Raw genomic sequence first — 20667 nt, 5'->3', positions numbered from 1 at the left:
TGGGGGGAAGAAAGCACTTTGCAGAACTTTAAGAAGCTATAGAAAAACAAGTGAAGTGTGTATGGAGCATTCTAGCTGCTGGGACTAGAGGGCACAGAGAATCCTAGGTCACAGGAGCATCCGTTTAGACATAAGGGACCTTGGATATCATCTGATCTAACCCCTTCATTTTACAGATATCTAAAATTAGGGCTAGTAATGTTAAGTAATGCTCAAGGTAACAAAAGGTGGCAACACTAGAAATGTCAACCAGGGATCTAATGTGAGACTTCAACTCAGGTCTTCTTGACACCAAGGTTCTATCCATTAGCTGCCTGAAGATGGTCTTTCAAGACACCCAAAAGAACAGTTCTTTTTCTTATAACTCATAGAAAACTATTGGCATTGAGACCTAATAATAATTTTAAAAACATATATAACTAGGTATAATTTGCTTTGAAGTACTTCAAAAAACTGCAAAGTGCTAGGCAAACAGTACCTGTTCATTTTTTCTTAATTAAAAGAATAAATAATATTCAGATACATGAGGCCAGAGATAAGTGCAAAGGCATGGAACTAGAAGGCGTGTTTTCATTTTTCTAGTGCACATTGTCTGTAAAATGAGATGGACGGATTTCATAGTCTCTAAGGTCCCTTCCAGCTCTAGAATTCTGATTCTATGTCCAAGATGACTATCCCCAAAATAATGCTTTTTTAAAAAATACCTCTGCATTTGTCGGTCACAGAATGAATTTAGTTTGGTGAACTGTTCCTTCCAAAAGTCCTAAAATTGATGCACAAAAGAAAAAGCAGCTACTTATTACTTTGCCCTGCAACGTAGGCTGATAGGACCCAGAGAAGAGGGACATGAGAGAAAACTTACCAGCACTTCCTTCTCAAGATCTTTCAGAGCTTGAACATCCTTCTTAAAGTTGTCCAATTCTTGAAGAACACTCTTATGGAACTGTTCTATCTTATCTAGCCTGATCGGTGGTGGGGAGGAAAAAAAACTCACAAAATTAGTAATCTGAGGAGTTTGGACAAAAGAAAACAGTGTTATTCCTGCTGCAAGATATAGTCCAAATGACATTTTTTGCCATATGAGTTTTTCTACTCATCCCATACCCTCTAAAAGTTTACAACTGCTGTTTAGTACTGTCTGACTCTTTGGGATTTTCTTGGCAAAGATACCGGAGTGGTTTACCATTCCTTTCCCAGCTCATTTTACAGATAAGAAACTGAGGCAAACAGGGTTAAGTGATTTGCCCAGAGTCACACAGCTAAGAAGTGTTTTAGGCCAGATTTGAACTCAAGGAAGATGAACTTTCCAGATTCAAGGCCTATCACTCTTTCCACTGCACCATCTATCTAGCTGTCCTAGTTATTTACCTACAAATAGAGCCTTTTTAAATTTGGCCAATCGTTTTCAAAGGATCACATTTTCATGGAAGTGATATTTCTTCCAAAATTCAGAAGAAATGGAAACCTCAAACCCATTTGATTGAGTATAGTCAGCGAGGGGGGCAATTTACAATAGCTATAACATTAAGGAGAATAATGCTGTTGAGGCACCCGAGTCCAAGACAGTCCTCAGGTGAGCAAGTGCACTCCCAAATAATTTGTTCATTTACATCCTCCTCTTACTTGACCACCCCAAATTTTAGGACATCAGTCACTGTGTTTGGGCATTGAATATTTAATGTCCTGTTATCAAAATTCCAGTTTTCCATCATCAGATTTCTATTAGCAGCTATCTTCTCCCCACCTCACCCCCATTAAAATTTTCAAACCTATTTATATGTTGAAAAGAAACTATGAGACCCTAAAGGAAGATAGATTGGATCTGTGGCAGGGTGGAGGAATCACAGGGGGACAACTAGAGTACTTGGCAGATACCCTGGAAATACTGGGAAAACTTCTAGCAATTGAATGGATCCTCTGCTAACAAAATTTGGAGAGAATGTCTAAAAGTTGTACAGGATTAGAGGGATGGATAGACTGCAATCTGCATTGCTGGAAAGAACTTCCAAATGAATGACAGATCCTTATTAAAATTTGAGAGAAATGGAAGAAAAAAAGGCTATCTGCTAAAAACTCTCTGTTAACATGTGGTTATTAAGTATATCATCATCTAGTCATTTTGTATCTTTGCAACATCTCTCCTCTGATACTGCCATCGCTCTAGTTTAGATCCTTCATCACCTCACGCCTGGACTATTGCAATAGCCTGGTGAAAGGTCTGCCTGCCTCAAGTCTTTCCTCCCTCCACTTAACAGTCAAATTGAGTCTTTATAAAATGCAAATCTGAACCTGAGTTTAAATCTCTCCTCTGGCACATACACATACTAGCTATAGCAACCCTGGATGAGTCACTTACTTGCTTTTGTAGGGAACTGGGTAACTCCAAGATTATAAATTGCAGAATAGATTGACATCTGCATTGGTAGAAGAGTTCTCTACCCCAGTGCAATCAGAAATCAGGACGTTTCTTATCCCCCCAAAATAAATAAATACAGGGCTGACCATATTATCCTCTATTCAGTAAACTCCAGTGGCTCCCTATTATCTTCAGAATCAATCATAACATCCTTTATTTAAGACCCTCCTAGCTTCCTAGTCCTCTTCAACCTTTCTTTTCTTCATGTACTCTGTGATGCAGTGGCAGTGGCCTCCTTACTGTTCCTTATCTAAAATATTCCATCCCCCAACTGTCCTCAGGACTAAAACTCTCTCTTCTCATTTAAACCTCTAAGCTTCCTGGACTTTCTTCAGGTCTCAGCAATAATCCTTTCTCTGCCCCCTCCCCATCCTTCTTAATACTGGTTCCTTCTCTCTGAGATTATCTCTACTTTATATCCTATACATATATGTTTTTCCTTTTTCCTCGTTTTTCAGTTGTATGTAGAAATAATTTTTGACATTTAAAAATTCAGATTTTCTTCTTCTCTACACTTCCCCACTTCCCTGAGTCACTGAATAGTCCAGCATAGGACATACCCATATCCCGTACATATTGCCTTTTTTGTTGTTAATTCATTTCATTTCAGTTGTGCCTAACTTTTTATCATCCTAATTGGGTTATGGTCTTGGTAGAGAAACTGGGATGGTTTACCATTTCCTTCTCCAATTCATTTTATAGATGAGGAAACTGAGGCAAACATAATTGATTTGCCCAGAGTCACCCCGCTAGTGTCTGAAGCTGGATTTGAACTCAGGTCTTCCTGACTCTAGATCTGACCCTCTATCCACTGTACCACCTAACTGGCTTCATGTTGTCTTTACAAAGCTGCTTAAGGGTTACATTTCCCCCTTAGACCATAAGTGCCTTTGAGAGTAGGGACTGTTTTTATGTTTTTATTTGTACCCTGAGAACTTTGCACAGAGCCTAGCATATCACTTAATAAATACTAGTTAACAGATTGACTTCCTAAGCAATTTGTTTTCTTGAAATGTCCCATATTGTTTATTTGTTTAGTTTTATCCTTATCTCTTTACTCAAGCTGGAGAACTCACCATTTAAGTAGTAGCCTAAAAACTAATACTTCTCTCCTCTTTTCTTAACTGTTTATTGGTCCCTAATTGCCTTTTATATTAAAACATTGATTTTTCCCTCTAAAAAGATAAATGAATGAAAAAATCGTTTATTTAGTACTTCCTAGAATGTCAGGCAGAGTACTAAGTGCTGGGGATACAAATTCAAACAAACAAGTTCATTTTAATGGGGAAGGAAATAAAGGGGCATTAGAGTTCCTGATAGAGGAAGGACACAGGGTGGAAATGACCAGGAAGAAGCATGGTGACCAAGTTCCACACAAATAAAAACTTACCTATCAGAGCCCAGGGTTGCTGGAGCATGACTAGATAGAAGTGAGAGGAAGAGAATGGCCAGAGCAGAGGCCAAGTTCCATGATTGGGAAAAGGCCATATACCTTTATCTAACACTCCTTTGCCAGAAATAAGGAAACCTACATTCAACATCCCCATTGGCCACTTTATAGGACACTGGACAAACCAAATCACTTTGATGCCTCAATTTCCCCAACAGCAAAATGGAGACTATCACCCTTACTTTACACACTTTGCATGATTTTTATTGAAGTGACAAAACATGAAAGCTCTTTGAGGAAAAGTACTAAAAGCATTCATATACGATTAACTCTACATTATCCTATTACCTTTTCTGTCTTATGCCATTATGTGCCACTCTCCTCCTGGAAGACCTCCCTGTCTAAGACTCACTTCAATATACCATTAACTGCTATTGTGCCTTTTCTCCCCCGTAAAGTCATCTCCAGAAAAGCATTTAAGGATCCTGAAGGAGCTAGGCTATTATCTTTTCAGTGTGAATACTCCCTTCAGCCACAAAAACCACAATCTGTCCTTTCCAATTTTTATCCATGTCTAGTACCAGAAACTACCAATTCAATTTAGCAAAAATGATAACTTTTTCCCCAATAAAATTTTGATTTTTTAAATCGCTTACATTTCCTAACATAATCTTCCCTAATTCTTATCTCAGAAGTCATCATTTTTAAGGAAAGCAATAAGATTTCATTGATATAGGGAATTCTTAGATAAGGAAATTCCCTTTGGTACCTGCAGTGAGGTACCATTTATAGTATTTGAAAGTTACCTAAAACACTGAGAAGTCCAAAGACTTGCCCAGGTTCACACAGTCTAAGAATGTTAAAGCCTGGACATGAAAGAAAAGGAGAGAGGAAAGAGAAAAAGAAGATGAAGAAAGGGAAAAAGAAGGTGTTAAAACAAAAAGAGGGGGAGAGTATGAAAAAGGAGAAGATATATGCATTTACTACCATGTAGCAGAGACAGAGCTAGCTTCTAAAGGCCAAAGATTTCTTCAATCAGGTTTCAGTCTCTACATCATTTAGTACAGTGGCCTCTGCACTCATAATCTGGTTCAATATAATGATTATTTACCTACATTGATGTATCTGGTTTAAAAGCATGGTTAACTTCTTAGATGCTTTCATAGCATCTCTGGAACAAATATCCTTTTTCTTGTTCCTAGACTGAATCATAACCAAAATGTTAATTAAACCTGTCATACAGTTTTCATCATTAAAAAGGAAGATTTATGATGGGATGGGGGAATTAATGTGGAGATTGATCAATAAAAGTAGATATTTTTTAAAAAGAACCCTCCCAAAAGCTAGGCAAGATATGACTAAAAACACTATGGTTTCATTTTAAGGGATGATGCCAGAATGCTAACTGATAACACTATCAATTAGCAAGGACAAGAATAATCCATGGCAACAGAAGACTTAAGATCTCTTCATTAGCATACACTCTCAAAGACTTTATACAATGTTTAAACTTAAATAATTTTCTTAGAGTGATAGCATTTTAATATTGAAAGGAACCTCTGAAAACATTTCTGGTATCGTCAGTTAAAACATTAGCAACAGACTGACTTGGTTTAAAGAAAAATTACAAAGATTTTCAAGCATTGTTTCAATTACTGATTAATATTATAACCATAAATAGGATAAGACCAAACAATTGCTTTAATTATTGCTACGGATAGGCCCTTTAAGAGGCAAAGATGGGGACAGCTGGGTAACTCAGTGGATTGAGAGCCAGGCCTAGAGATGGGAGGTCCTAGGGTCAAATCTGGCCTCAGACACTTCCCAGCTGTGTGACCCTGGGCAAGTCACTTGACCCCCATTGCCTAGCCCTTTCCACTCTTCTGCCTTGGAACAGATATCCAGTACTGATTCCAAGATGGAAGGCAAGGGTTGAAAAAAAAAGAGGCAATGAAGAAGCAAAGACTCTGATCTTATATTAATTACATAACATTAAACTTTCCATATTAAATCTTTCTTGATCACCTCAGCTGCTACACCAATTCCTCTGCTCCAATTTTTTTTATATCGGGATCTACTTTGGGTATACTTATTTTTGTATATATTTTGTCACTTCTGCCAGAAGGTAAGACCCTTCAAATCAGGAACCATTTCATTTTTTTTCATTTTACCTTCATTCTTTGCACAGTACCTGAACCATACCAGCACCTCATAAGTAGCTGTTGTTTCATTGATTCTAAAAGAGCCTACAGGAAATTAGTCCTTCCTACTGTGAACAGAACATGAAATTTCCACATGAGCAATTTCCCCCAAAGATTCCAGTAGCTTTGACTTGGTTCCAAGGTCCTCTATTTCTCAGTCTGTATACAAATTTGCCTCATAACCACTCTCCCTAATCACCTCTGTTCTTGTCTTACTGTATCAAGTCTCCTCTTGGACAATACCATATTTGTACTTTTTAATCCTCTTTCCCTACCAGCACATGACAATCATCCATTCTTATTTAGTCAGTATGACTGCAGTGTTCACCAGGCCAAGAGTTTATTCATATGGTCTTAGTTAGATTCATTCTACAACTCTCCTAGAAATGGAAAATGCTGATCAGAAAAGAGACTGAATGACTGTGTATGGATCAGAATAAGTTTACTATTGTTCCCCTTCAAACTCAAGTAAATATTCAACATGTAAAAGGATACACACAGGCATGTGGTGAGTATGGAGAATTATAGAACAAAATAAATGGGAATAGGTCATTATTCAGCCATTGTCACCAATTCTTTTACTCTTATAATGATGACTATGTCAACCTCCACTAAAGTCTCACTAGAATGTTTCTTTATATCACTGAGGTGATACAGAGGTGATCCTGGGTTCTCAAAGACACTGCAGTGCAGAAGAATTTCTGATTGTCCTACCATGATGGACCAGCTTGGTCTAGAGAAAGAATATGCTTCTGTATACCAATGGCCATCCTAGCTCAAAGGGGTTCATCATGAGTTAGGCAGAAAGTGATGGATTATCTGGCTGAGGCAGCCCATAAATAATTATAAAGGATTAGAAATTGCATCAATGAAGGAGAATTTAGGTGTTGATGAATTCACCCAAGTGTCCAAGTCAACATTACCTCAAACTTTTTCTTCAGGTGCTTAGTATAGTTTTCAAGAGTAGAGATGACAGCAGACTCTCCTAGACTGTCTGGTAGGACCTGTGAGGCTAAGCATTTGTTAGAATAAGTTGAAAGATACTTTAAAAACTGCATTAAAAAAGCCAAGTTTTTGCTGACCATCTACTATGTGCTCATTGCATATAACACAAATCCCAAACACAAATCCTGTGACCAAACAAGATTCCAGAGCACTGAAGATGAGGCCTGCTGCCCCACCTCCTGATTGAGAGCTGATGGATTCAAGGTGTGGAATGGACATAAATTTTGGACATGGCCTGTGTTTTTGGATTGACTATATATGTTAACAGAGGTTTTCTCATTTGTTATTTGAATGGCAAAAGTGGGAGAGAGAAAAATAATTTTTATTCATTAAAAATTCAAATAAAAAAAGAGTCATACAACAAGGGCTACTCTGAGTCATGTTGGCATTTGTTGTTAATGTTCTAGCATTTTTTGGTCACATCCAACTCTTGTGACCCTATTATTTGGGTTTTTCTTGGCAAAGATACTAGAGTTCTTTGCTCCAGCTCATTTTACTGGTGAGAAACCATAGCAGAGTTAAGCGATTTGCCCAGGGTCACATAGTGTCTGGAATCAAGTAAAAGCTAGTAAGTGTCTGAGGCTGCATTTGAACTCGGTTCTTCCCAATTTCAGGACTGGTTCTCTATCCACTAGGTCACTTGCCCTCTATGGCAATACTTAACAAGCTTTGGCTTTATCTTGGAGGATGTCCTGAAGAATCATAAAGAATAGGATAAACGTTAACAAAAATAGCTAGCACTGGGATAGAGAGGGAGAGAATGTCAGGCATTGGGGACAACAAATTAATATGCCCAAAGTTGATGGAATGTCACCTCATGCTTGGTTTGTTTGTTGCCATGCTTGTAGTAGCAAACTGGTTGGTTTCTTTCTCTAGTTTCTTTCTCCCCACTTTAATCCATTCTCCACTCAGCTATCAAAATGATTTTAAGGCACAAGTCTGGCTGTATCAGACCCTCTACTCAATAAACTCCAGTGGCTCCCCATCACCTCCAGGTTCAAACATAAAATCTTCTGTTTGTCTTTTAAAAGCTTTCACACCCTGGGCCCCCTCACTTTCCCATCTTACACATTTCTCCTCATTTTACTCTAAAATCCAATGACACTAGCTAGTTTCTTTGTTCTGTGCCCAAAACACTCCATCTCCAGACTTTGGGCATATTCGCTTGCTGTCATGCCTGGAATTGTCTACCTTTTCCTCTCTGTCTCCTAGATTTCCTGCTTTCCTTGAAGTCCCCTATAAAAATTCCATCTTTTGAAAAAAGCCTTTCCTAACATCCTTTAATGCTAGTGCATTCCCTCCAAGATATATATATGCATATATATATACACACACATATACACATACATATTTGCACACACATATATGTACATGCAAGTATACGTGTGAGTCTTTACATAGTTGTTTGCAAATTATCTCATTCCTTAGATGATGAGCTCCTTGAAAGTAGGGATTATTTTTAGCTATCTCCCCAGCATTTAGTGTTGTGCCTGACATATTATTGGTGTTTAATGTTTGGTGACTTGACTTTAATTTTCTGGACCAAAGTGTGCCTCCCTGGTCACTACTTCCCTTTGTGTGTTGTTTTCTTTAGAATATAAGCTCCTTGGGGGAATCTAGGTGGCTCAGTGAATAGAAAGCCTGGACAAGAGGTTCTGGGTTCAAATTTGACTTCAGACACTTCCTAAGTGTGTGACCCTGGGCTAGTGAATTAACCCCCATTGCCTAGGCCCCCCTCTTGCCACTTGTCTGCTGTGGAACCAGAACACAATATTGATTCTAAGATGGGTAAGTCAGGGTTAAAAAAAATGTAAGTTCCTTGAGGGTAGAAACCATATCTAGTTTTGTATTTGCATCCTCAGCATTTAATACCTTGTAAGTACTTAGTAAATCCTTCTTTATGCATTTTTCAAATATTTTCATGTAAAAGCAAGCTCTAAGGAAAACTTTGAAGTGGGTGAAGTTTACCTTCAGAACCACCTCCCTCCCACCTTTCCATGGTGCATCAGCCACTCATATTGGCCAAGTTCAGTAATCAGTCTTTTAAAACACAATTAAAATTTTACCTTTTTCTTTGCTCTAAACACAATGTTACCTGAACAAAATGGGTTTTCTCCAGGCATTAAGGCAACTGGGGAAAATGGTGTGTTGTCTTCTTCTAATTTTGATTGTTTCGTCTTTATCAAAGTACTATCATATGGATCTAAAGGCAAAGAAAGCTCCATAAATATCACACGAAGTAAGATTTTACCCTAAGCTCAAGTTATCTCCTTGTTAGCATTTAATAACAAACTGACCACCAAGAAGTGTTGATCACTGCTTATTACTAGGAGTTTCTGTAGTCACCATTTTGCTGCCATGTCAACTGATTCAAAGTGATCAGGGGAACTAAAAATACTTCAGTGATCCCAAAAAAGAACAGAAATATAGAAATTATTTCTCCCTAGAAATTGGAAACACTCTGCTTAGCAAAAAACCAAACAAAAAAACCAAACAAACCAAACCAAACAACAAATAAACCCAGACTGATTGAACTAGAAGCATCTGTATCCTCACCCTGGACCAACTCTGGACCTCCCACCTCTCATTAGTGTTCCTCCCAGAACCTCCTTTTTAGAGAAGAGTCCCAAGCCTGCCATTTTTCATTCTTCTCTCAATTCTTCTTCTGACCCTATAGACTTTGCTACCATTCCATTAAATGAGTCTCCCAGCTTTTCAGATCCTGTGTTCTCTTTCCCTGTTAGAGTGTAAGCTCATTGTGGGCAGGGGCTATCTTTTTTTTTTTTTGCTTAGATTTGTATCCACAGCACTCAATATAGTATCTACATAAATATTGCTTAAATGACCAATAGTGTTATTTAAAAACATATTTGGAGGGGTCAGATTTAGACTAAATAGAAGTAGATAGTTCCTGGTTCCTCTTCATTTTTCTTTTCTACATCCCTTTTTTTCTCACTCTCCAATTATTTCCTTCTCTCCCCTTAGGAGTTGACCTTTTTCTGCAGTAACTTACCCAAGCCTACCCCTAGGCTATACCTCAAGCTCCAAATCCATCCTGCTCCCCAGCTAAAGCCTGATCTATGCTCCATTTCCCCACCCAAATCTTTTATTTTCGATGGAACCTGCATAACTGGGGCCCAGCAAATAAAATTCAATACTTAGGCTCCAAGGATGTAGATTAATTGGCCAGATCTGACTATGTACACTCATATTTTGATCAGTGTTTGATCAATATTGACCAATTCCCACTTTCAAAGCAGATTAGCACATTCTCTGTGATTTACAGTCTTAGAGAGTTGCCTAGAGCCCTGGGAAATAAGTGAGTTTCCCAGAATCACACAGTATGTTTCAGAGATAGAACCTGAATTCAGGTCAGTTTTTTATCTGGCATATGCTTCTCATGGAAAATAACCTGGGCTGTGCTTTGAACCAAGAACCAGGGTCCCAGGTTCCAATTCTAGTTTTATCATTGATGATTTCTGTGACTGAATGATTACCATTTACTAAAACTCATCTGGATGATGTCAAGTGTTTTCTGGATGACATGTCAAGTGTTGTCTAGTTCTATAATGCCATAACAATTTTTAAAAATTATTGTTAAAGCCTCCCAAATAAAAAAAATAACCCATACCTTCTGTATTAACATCAATTCTAAGACAGAAGAGCCATAAGGTCTAGGTCATTAGAGTTATGCCCAGGGTCACACAGCTAGGAAATATCTGAGGCCAGATTTGAACCGAGGTCCTCCCAACTCCAGGTCTGTTACTTAGCAGCCCCAGGGAGATGCTTGAACCCAAAAGGAACATTACCAAGAATCTCAGGCCCTGTAATAGTCTAGAAAATGTTTTGGCAGTATATAAAACCTTTAGAGTTCAACAAATGACAGTTACCCTATTTACTGTCAGGAGTTGCTAGGCATTACAGGTGATGGAGCACTGGTCCTGGAGTTAGTAAAACCTGAAATCCAGCCTCAAGCTTTTACAAGCTATGCAACCCCAAGCAAGTTACTTGATCTCTATTTGCCTCATTTCCTCATCTATTAAATGGGGATAATAATAGTACCAACCCCTTAAGGTTATCAAGAGGATCAAATGAGATAATATTTATAAAATACTTAGCAGAGTGATTAATACACAGTAAGGGGTAAATAAATGTTAACTATTATTATCTGGGTCATCCCTACAAAGTTCCTTATTCTAATACACAATTTCAGTTGAATGCCACCTCTACAATCTATAAAAGGTGCATTCCCTCCACCACACACACATACACAAGTGAAACCATCCTATATAACAAGGTCTTTTTTGTTCTTTACTAAGAAAACTTCCTTGGATTATGATAGGGGGGGTACATTTGGCTTTTAGGGTCACATAAACATAGAAAATAACAGGACCATCTCTCAGAGGGCCACTGATTTTTTTGTAAATTTATATTATGGATCATATATAGAATAAACACATTTCCCCATCCTTTTTTCAAAGTTATATGATCCAAATTGTCTCCGTCTCTCCCATCTCTCCCCCTTTCCAGAGCTGGCAATCTCAGAGGGCCATTGTAAAGAAGATACTGTATCAACATGAGCTTTAATCATTCCCTGGTAGAGTTTCATAAACTTGGACCTGGGAAAGACCTCAGAGGCCACCTACTCCAAACAACTGATTTTGATCAGAGTGAGTTAAAGCTCACAGAGCCAAAAAAATCAAATCGGTAATAAATGGAAGAGCCAGGATTTAAACTTTGCCACTCTTAGAAAGAGTTGTGACATAGGAAATTAGTAAGTCTTATTCTTCTTGGCCCAGAAGACTACAGGCAGAAATTGCAAGTAAGTAAATTTAGGTTTCACCTGAGAAAATTCAGATTAGACTATTTTGTTTGAGTATATAGAATAGTTTTAAAGGATGTTCTACAATAGGTTCTTTTTTCTAAAACTCTAACCTTTCATCTTAGAATAAATACTGTGTATTGGTTTCATGGCAGAAGAATGGTAAGGGTTGGGCATTTGGGGTTAAGAGACTTGTCCAGGGTCACACAGCTAGAAAGTGTCTGAGATTTGAACTGAAGTCTTCCCATCTCTGGACCTAACATTCTATCCAGCATATCTATCTAGTTACTTCCAATAATTTAATAACTAGAATAATTCAGAATTAGAGCTGGTGACCTCAGGAAGCATTAGGTTCCCTCTGCCTGGAGACTTTTGAGTGACAGTGAGACCACCTGTGTCAGGCAAGTCATACAGAGGATTCTGGACCAGGTTTGAGTAAATGCCCTTTGAAAGTCTTTTTGACTACACGATTCATCATGAGTTAAATCCAGCGCTATGCTGAGGTCAAATCTTAAAATTCTAGTTAAACATTTCTGTTTTCATGTCCTATAGTAACCTTACAGTCACAATGGTCAAAATTAAATGTCACCATTTCCAGCCCTGCCCCCCCCCCAAGTGAACTTTCCTCTTAATTTGCTTATTTATATCAAGTTCCCAGGTTTCCTTTTTCTTGATTTACTCTTCATTTCCTCTTCGCTTTTTCCATCTACATAGCTCTAGTAACTCTTCCTTTCTCTCTGCCTCCACTGTGACCATTTTTCATCTCTTTCCTAGACTATTATAACAGTCCCCTAAATAGTCTCTTCTCTCTGCTATTGAATGCAATCCTATGATTCTCTTCTAATTAGGAAATAAGAACTTTAGCAACCACAATACTATTTCACTCAATTCACTTACTACCTCCTTCCTTCTTAAATTAGCATCAGTTTCCTTGATATGCTCCATAGTTTTACAACTTGCTCAAGACAACCTATTTCCTAAATATTTTCTATAATTTTTTATAAATTTCATTTGAATCCACAGAGAAGTTTCAAAAGAGAAGTTATTCAGTGCTTTCCTTATGTCTTTTTAGATTAAGCTCCTCAAAGAAAGGAACTAGACATATATTTCATTTTTTTCATCTCTCCCCATATGTACTGCTAATTTAATAAGTCAGCAGTGTGATATATCAACCTAAAATACTGTCATCTTGGGTTATATTGAGAGGCATCATATAGAATGGTAGTCAGACAGGTACAAGTGACTACAACATCTCTTAGTACCCTGCTTCAAGGAAAATGCACCACATCCTAAGGTCCATCAGGATGCAAGGATGTGCCAACCTAAGTAGAATGGACTACAAGTTGAAGTTGAATACCTGGATGGATGATAAGCAATTGAATTCTCAGTGAACTTTGTTTTGGTCTGGAGGGGGGTGGTTTGGAGGGAAGTGCTTCCTTGGATTGATTTTAGACAAACCTTGTTGATTTTTTAAAGGAAAAACAAAGACTATATATGTCATTCCTTTTAAATATGTGTTTTTAAATGGGCATTGATGTGTTTCTAAAAAAGACATCCAATGCAGACCTCATTCTTTCTACTTTTCCTACCTCCTTCATTTTTTCCTTCTATTCATATTCCTGAAGCGATCCTAATACATGAATGCTTTTTAAATCAGATGAATAAAGAGAGATGTGTCTAGAGCTAGAAAACTTCAGAAGGTATCTAACCCTAACTCCTCATTTTTAGAGATAAGCAGAACTTCTAGGAATAAAGAAGTGAAGATTTCACTGTATTTTGCTCTGGTCAGACCAAATCTAGAAATACCATATTTGGTTCTGGACACCATATTTAGGAGAGATGGTAATAAGTTGTCAGAGAAAGACAAGAAAGATGAATGACCTTGTGTTAATACCACATGAGGAATCCAGTAATAGAACTGGAGATATTTAACCTGGAGAAGATTCAGGAGCACACATGATAGTTGTCTTCAACTATTTGAAAGGTTATGATACAAAAGTGAGAGAAGACTTGCCATGCTTGGCTCCAGAGGACAGAACTAGGATCATGTGAAAGTTGTAGAGAGCAAATTTAGACTTGATGTAAGGAAAAAACCAAAACTATTGGAGGTAGTCCAAAATGGAAGGAGAAGCCTTGGAAGGTAGTAAGTTTCCCCTCATAAGAAGTCTTCAGGCAGAGACTAGTGGCTACTCAGTAGGGAATTCTACAAAAGGGATTCTTTTTAGGAGATGAATTATATACTCCCCAGTCACTGATATCCCTTTTAACTCTGAAATTCTGAGGTTAAATTATCTCAGAGACCTCTTCCAAATCTAAATTTCTATTGTTCAAGGTTTACTGATTGACTGAAATACAAGTGAACCTCATGCTGACTCAATGAATTAGGTACTATAAGTACTATCCAACCCAATTTTACAAATGAGGAAACTAAGGCTAAATAACTTTCCCATCACAGTACTAGAATTTAAAGATAGTTCTGGACTCCAAAGTCAAGATTTCTCCTATTGTACCTTTTAGAATGAATAAATAACTGGATAAGATGCATTTAAATTTCTTTTTCTACCTTGCATTAGATATCCAAAAGATAAACAAAATAGGATTCTAAAAGAGATGATATCTAGTGGACCTAAGGCAAAACAGCATGGTATTTTTATTATATTTACATTTGAGTGGTATGCCATTATGTAATTTCCCCCTCCACCCCACTACCAGGTTTTTAAAAAAAAAAACAAATTAGGGTATAAACACAGGAAACAATACATAGGAATAGAGAAGAAAGGATGTAGAAATCTCATAATAAAGAATCAAAAATAAGATAATTGATGATGTCCCCAGAATGATTCTAAATGATAGAGAGAAGATCTAAAGCAAGATGGGTACCCTTAGTGGGCCATTATCTGGCTTTCCCATCACCACAATCAACTTCCATCTAAAAACCAAAGGATTCTAAAGAATCTAAGTAGATGACCTCAGACACTTCCCAGCTGTGTGACCCTTTGGAGCCAATACACAGTATTGACTCCAAAATGGAAGGTAAGGGTTAAAAAAAAAAAGAATCTAAGTAGATTTCAGGCACCTGTTTACTTGTGTATCTACTTTGACTACAGACTAAACTGGACTCCTTATCCTGCTTGTTCTAAGCTCTTAAGTTAGCCCCAGAACTGACTCATGTCCCTTGGGTCCTCTGGAATCAGCACAGTTAATCTACAACAAATCCCAGAGGCCAAATATACTTCTAGGGTATATAACCCTTGTCCATGATTTACTAACTTCCATAGGTCTAGAGAGGAAGTGGGGCTGCATTTGATAAGTGCATTAAAATTTTACTGAGAAAGTAAGATTGAATTGATCTCACCTTCCCCAATTGCATTTCATTAGGTTGCAGTTAGGAAATAAAAAGTTTGATGCTTCTAGATCCCAAGAACAACCTCATGAGTGGAGCAACCTATATTAAAGGTTAAGAGAAGTGCTGCACATTAAAAATAATTATCCATAATTATATTTCATCAATTTTACCTGAGGCTCCCACATTTTGTAGTTTTCGCTTAAGTTTGGTAGTTTCCATTGAAGATTTGGCAGACTAAAAACAAAACATAATAAAAGCAGAAGCTATGAAACTGCCTCTTTTATAATAAAAATAACAAAAAATCTGAAGTAAGCAGAACCAGAAGACTATCATACACAATAACACCAATATTGTCATGATGATCAATTATGAAAGACTTAAGTTACCCTGGTCAATACAAAGACAATTCCAAAGGACTCATAATAAAAAGTGCTTTCTCCCTCCAAAAAAAGTTAGATCATGTTTTTTTCCCTAAGGTCTAGGATATTACTAAATCAAAATAATTATTTTGAGATACATCAATAATAATTAAATTGCACCTTTGTTAAATTATCTGTGACCTCTGAGTGCTCTGGGGAGGAAGAATCTTCTAATGGGGTTACACTTTGGACTTTGGAGTCAGAAACATGAAAGAGAAAGGATAAACAAACATCAGGTAACGATTTTAAACAGTCAATAGATGGGAAGTTTTCATATATTAACCTACATTTTAGACAGAGAAAAAAATCATTTTGCCTATTTTAAGGAATATTGCTGGTGCACCGTTATTACAGAAGTGAAGGTATTGAGTTGCCATTGGTCAGAGTTATGTACCCCGAAGAGATTTTAAAAAGAGGGAAAGGACCTGTTCATGCAAAAAATATTTATAGCAGCTTTTTTTGTGGTGGCAAAGAGCTGGAAACTGAGGAAATGCCCATCAATTGGGGAATGGCTAGACAAGTTGTGGTATATGATTGTAATGGAATATTACTGTGCTATAAGAAATGATGTGAAGGATGATTTCTAGAACTGCTACCATGTGTTCCCTGAGCTAATTGTTGGAAACACTTTACTACTGGTTTTACACCAGTTGTTTTTTTTTACACCAAAATAAACCATATTCTCCTTCCCTTTTTTCCTTCTACCCATTTCCTTCTTGCCATTTCTTCTTTTTACTGATTCTCTTTCCTCATTCCCTTTCTTCTTTCCTATGCTTTAGATCTGCAGATGGCACCTTTGGATCATGTCAAGTCAAAGCTATGAATCCTTAGTGATGAGAGAAAAAAGGAGGGAAAAAAAACTCATTTTCTCCTTCCACCTAAACTGACCTCAAATATTAGAATGAAAATTGAGTGCCCTTCTCTCTGCTGAAGATAATGGTATTATGTTAAAGGAAAGTGAAATTTCATTTTTTCACTCTTATGATATGAAAATATCATAAAAGAAAAAAAAAGCCTCCCTTCCCCTATCAACAATCCAATATGGTATAACAAATGGGTAAAAACACAAAGTTAGGGACATACAGGGCTTCTTCTTGGTAGAATCTTCAGGTGTTAGGAAGGCTGTGCTACTTTGGAATATTACCACAGGAAAGTCTGGATTTTTTTCTTTCTTTTGCCTTGAGGTCCTCTTCCATACTGGAGTAGCCTAAAACAGAGTTGATTTGATTTTTTAAAATAATGTCTTGATACTTTTTCAAAAACAATAAAAATGAGTTGTTTAACCTTTGCATCATCCTTTAAAGTCCTTTAGAAAAGATTTATACACTAATTCACTGCTGGAAGAGTTGTGAACTGACCCATTATGGAGAGTGATTTGGAATTATGACCAAAAAAGCTTTAAAACTGTGTATGTCCTCGGACCTAACAATATCACTACAGGTGACAAAGAATTTGAAACTGAGGGGATGTCCATCAACTAGGGAATGGTTGAACAAGTCACGTATAATGGTAATGGAAAACTACCATTCTATAATAAATGATGTGAAGGATAATTTAAGAAAGGCCTGAAATGACCTATATGAACTGATACAAAGTGAAGTAAGCAGAAGCAGGAGAACATTGTACATAGTAAAAGATATTATGTGGTGAACATTTATGAATGACTTAACCATTCCTAGCAATACAGTGAATACAAGAAAATCCTCAAGGATCATGATGAAAAATTCCTTCCAGGACTGTTAATACAAACCAAGACATACAATATTTTACTTTATTTCTTCACTTTCCTTTCGTTTGAGTTTTCTTTCACAAAAGAACTAATACAAAAAGATGTTTTGTACTATTATACAGATAAAATCGATACTGGATTGCTTGCCATTTTGGTGGCAGAGGGAGGGTAAGAATTTGGCTAAAACTTATTGAAAGTTAAAAAAACTTTTTTCGTGTAATTAAGTTAAAAATAAAATATTAGTACATTTTTAAAAAGGTTCATAGATTCCTAATTTTTTTTCAAACAAAATAATCCAAAATACATTCCAATAACACAAATATCTTATAATTGAATGTTTATCTCAAATTATACTTAGTCCAAAAATAAAAATGAATCTTTATATAGTAAGCAATGACAACTCTAAATTATAGTATTCTCACTAACCCTCAGAGGTGGGGAACTGATTCTAAACTTTAAAATTTTAAGGGAAATTAGCAATGCAAATTTTTATGCCAATGAAATGGTTTTTAAAAATCATCCTCCCCACCATTGAGGAGTTTAAATTCAACTTTAAACTCAAGCAAATCTTTCCATAATAGGAATTATTCTCCATCTTTTCTTTTATATAGCATTATTCCAGATAACACATCAGGTATCTGTGTGTGAGATTTATGCAGTTTTAATTGTATTAACAAAATAGCCTTGTACTTAAGATTGATTCTAAGACAGAAGGTTAACTTTTTTTTTTTAACAAAGGAAGTCCCTCAGGCTATTAAGTTGTTAGATAACCTCTAATACATTCAAGATGCATATTAAATGCTTTTGTTATTAATTCACCATTTCTGAATAGGACAGGTGTTGATTGTGCACAAATATGTGGCTTGAATGTTTCCCATTTTTCTCATTATAAAAGCTACTTTAAAAACTCACATGCAATAGATCAAGCACCATGGACTTTTCCCATTTCATATTTGATGTAATCAAATAAAATTTGGCACTTGTTCCACTCTAAAGACCACTGAGCTTCTCCATCCACCCTGCAGTTGAGCCCTCCTAGATGTGCTATTTGTTCAGCCATTACAATAGTTGTCTGACTCTTTGTGAGTATTTGGGAGTTTCTTGACAAATATACTGAAGTGGTTCGGCATTTCCTTCTCCAACTCATTTTTGGATAAGGAAACTGAAGTAAACTGGGTTAAGTGATTTACCCAGGGTCGCCCTGCTAGTTTCTGAAATCAGATTTGAATTCAGGAAGATAATCAGACTTATCTACCTCACCACAGTCATCCCCAATTAGAATGTGAAATCAAGAATTGTTTTGCCTCTATTTGTATCCTCGGTACCAAGAACTTAATAAGTGCTTCATACCTGTTAAACTGGAACAGAACTACTTACATTTTGGTGATCACTGCTACTACTTGAAAATAACAATGGCAAAACTGAAAAGAAAAACAAACCTCCAGAACATGGCATTATTTCACACATAATAAACAAATCCCACCCATTATTATAGTTCTCTACTCAGACAGATCTTGTTATCTAAACCCATCTTCCCCACGTAATTGGGCTGACTTTACTTGAGCTGTGCCCCATTGTACTACAAGCTCTCATTCTTGTACCTGTGCTTTCTCTGTTGTCCTTTTCTTCCCTTCTAAAATACCCAACATTTATCTAAAATTTGTCTATCCTTTAGGGGTAACTGAACTCCCATTCCTTCTATGAATCCTTTCTTGACTTCAGCCTTCACTGATTTTTTCTCCTCTTAATGAATTTCATTCTCTAGTCAAGTCAGTCAATAAGGTTTTAATTAAGTACCTATCATATACCAGGCAAAAAACAGTCCCTGCCCTCAAGAAGCTTATATTCTAACGGGGAAGAAAACATTCAAACTATAGAACTATAGAGGTTAGAGTTATGAGTTGGATATTACCAGGTAATTACATGCTTATTTATGTTATTATTGTTTTATGTGTTAAACAGGTATAAACAGAGAAACTGGAGGGCAGGGATTTCATTATAGGCTTTTGTATCCCACCATGGTACCCAAAATAGTACTGAACATAGAGCAAACAACAAAGAAATTCTTGTTTCTGAGCGGCATATAGTGGGTTTGTGAGGCAGGTAAAATATTAAACTTACTTCTTACTTTTCTTCTAACTCTTGGCTTTTTTTGCTTAGAATATGTTTTTAATTTTTTTTTCTTTTGGCTGTTGATCCAAGAACTTCCACTTATATCACTGCTGCTTTCATAATTACTTTCAGAAGACAGGTGTTTCCTAAGATCATCAAACTTACAAACAGAAAAGTTCAATCTGAAATCTCAAAAAATTATTGTTAACAACTATGACTATTAAAACACAGACCATTCCCAATGACAACATTAATTTCTGGATTCTCTATTTGGTGGTGTGTTCATTTAAGGTAATGGGGGGATAAGACTGGACAGAAGGGAGAGTCAAGATGGCTAAATGCCTAAAAAGTTTTTAACTATGTGGTTGTTAGTATAAAATATTTGCAATCTGAATGTATTTGGTATGTTCTCATTTATCAAAAGGCCACATGAGTAGAGACTCGAGTTCAAAATTCTGCTTTTTGTCAAAAACCATCCAAAGATTAAAAATAATTTTAGAAGGAAAAAAGACCATTGATGCTAGGGGTGTGAAGTACTAGGGCACCAGAAGAATAGTGAGGTAGATGCTCAGCATTGATTCTCCTTTCCTCTCTCTGCTCTCAGGGCAGACTTGCTCACCTGAACCTGCATTTCAACTCTATTAAGCTAGCTGTTTTCTATGTTGGTGGCCAAGGCAACAATTACTACTGATTCTCAGGGCTCTAGAGAAAACTGAAGTGGGGAGCTTAAACTCCAATTACTGAATACTCTACTTCCTGAACCACTGTTTGCTTTCCATTTGACAAGTTAGGGGGGGCCAACTACATTCATTCTTAATTGGAAATGCTTAAAAAGCAGAAGACAACGCAAGAATAAATAATGCAATCCATCCATAAACCTAGAATATATTCTCTGACCAAAGCACAGTGTTCAACAGGGACACTTGAACATAAGTTTATAGAACCATAGCAGAGAGGCACACAGTTCACTGACAGTCAAGGCTACTTCTTCATTGCTTGCTTCATTTGTTATGCTCCTCTTCCGAGTTACTGAGGTAGTGTTACACTCTTTCAGCAAAAAGGAGAATCCTCAAGCCCAACTGAAATCCCTTCTGAGATCAAACTCATTTTTTTTTTGAGGTCTATTGAGTTCTCTCTGCCCTAACAGTCCAAAGTAGGTTTTCACTAATGAGATCACTCACTTTTATTTCATTATAATCCTAAATTATTGCCAACAAAGCCACAATG

General features: G+C 36.8%; 1 protein-coding gene across 1 annotated transcript in view; it reads right to left on the bottom strand.

Annotated features, from left to right (window-relative positions):
- Positions 1 to 20667, bottom strand: part of SYCP2L (synaptonemal complex protein 2 like) — a 67718-nt gene that overhangs the window by 1027 nt on the left and 46024 nt on the right. The window contains exons 25-34 of the mRNA XM_056823422.1: positions 19450 to 19600; positions 18706 to 18749; positions 16683 to 16806; positions 15720 to 15790; positions 15351 to 15414; positions 9108 to 9215; positions 6931 to 7019; positions 4918 to 5009; positions 863 to 962; positions 705 to 763 (exon numbers count right to left, since the gene is read on the bottom strand). Of these exons, the coding sequence (XP_056679400.1) occupies positions 705 to 763; positions 863 to 962; positions 4918 to 5009; positions 6931 to 7019; positions 9108 to 9215; positions 15351 to 15414; positions 15720 to 15790; positions 16683 to 16806; positions 18706 to 18749; positions 19450 to 19600 (902 nt within the window). The remainder of the gene's footprint in view (positions 1 to 704; positions 764 to 862; positions 963 to 4917; positions 5010 to 6930; positions 7020 to 9107; positions 9216 to 15350; positions 15415 to 15719; positions 15791 to 16682; positions 16807 to 18705; positions 18750 to 19449; positions 19601 to 20667) is intronic.

The sequence above is a fragment of the Monodelphis domestica genome, chromosome 3, assembly GCF_027887165.1.
Source record: "Monodelphis domestica isolate mMonDom1 chromosome 3, mMonDom1.pri, whole genome shotgun sequence".
Classification (NCBI taxonomy): domain Eukaryota; kingdom Metazoa; phylum Chordata; class Mammalia; order Didelphimorphia; family Didelphidae; genus Monodelphis; species Monodelphis domestica.
Note: the sequence above shows the minus strand (reverse complement) of the source record. Positions and strands in the feature narration are given on the sequence as shown.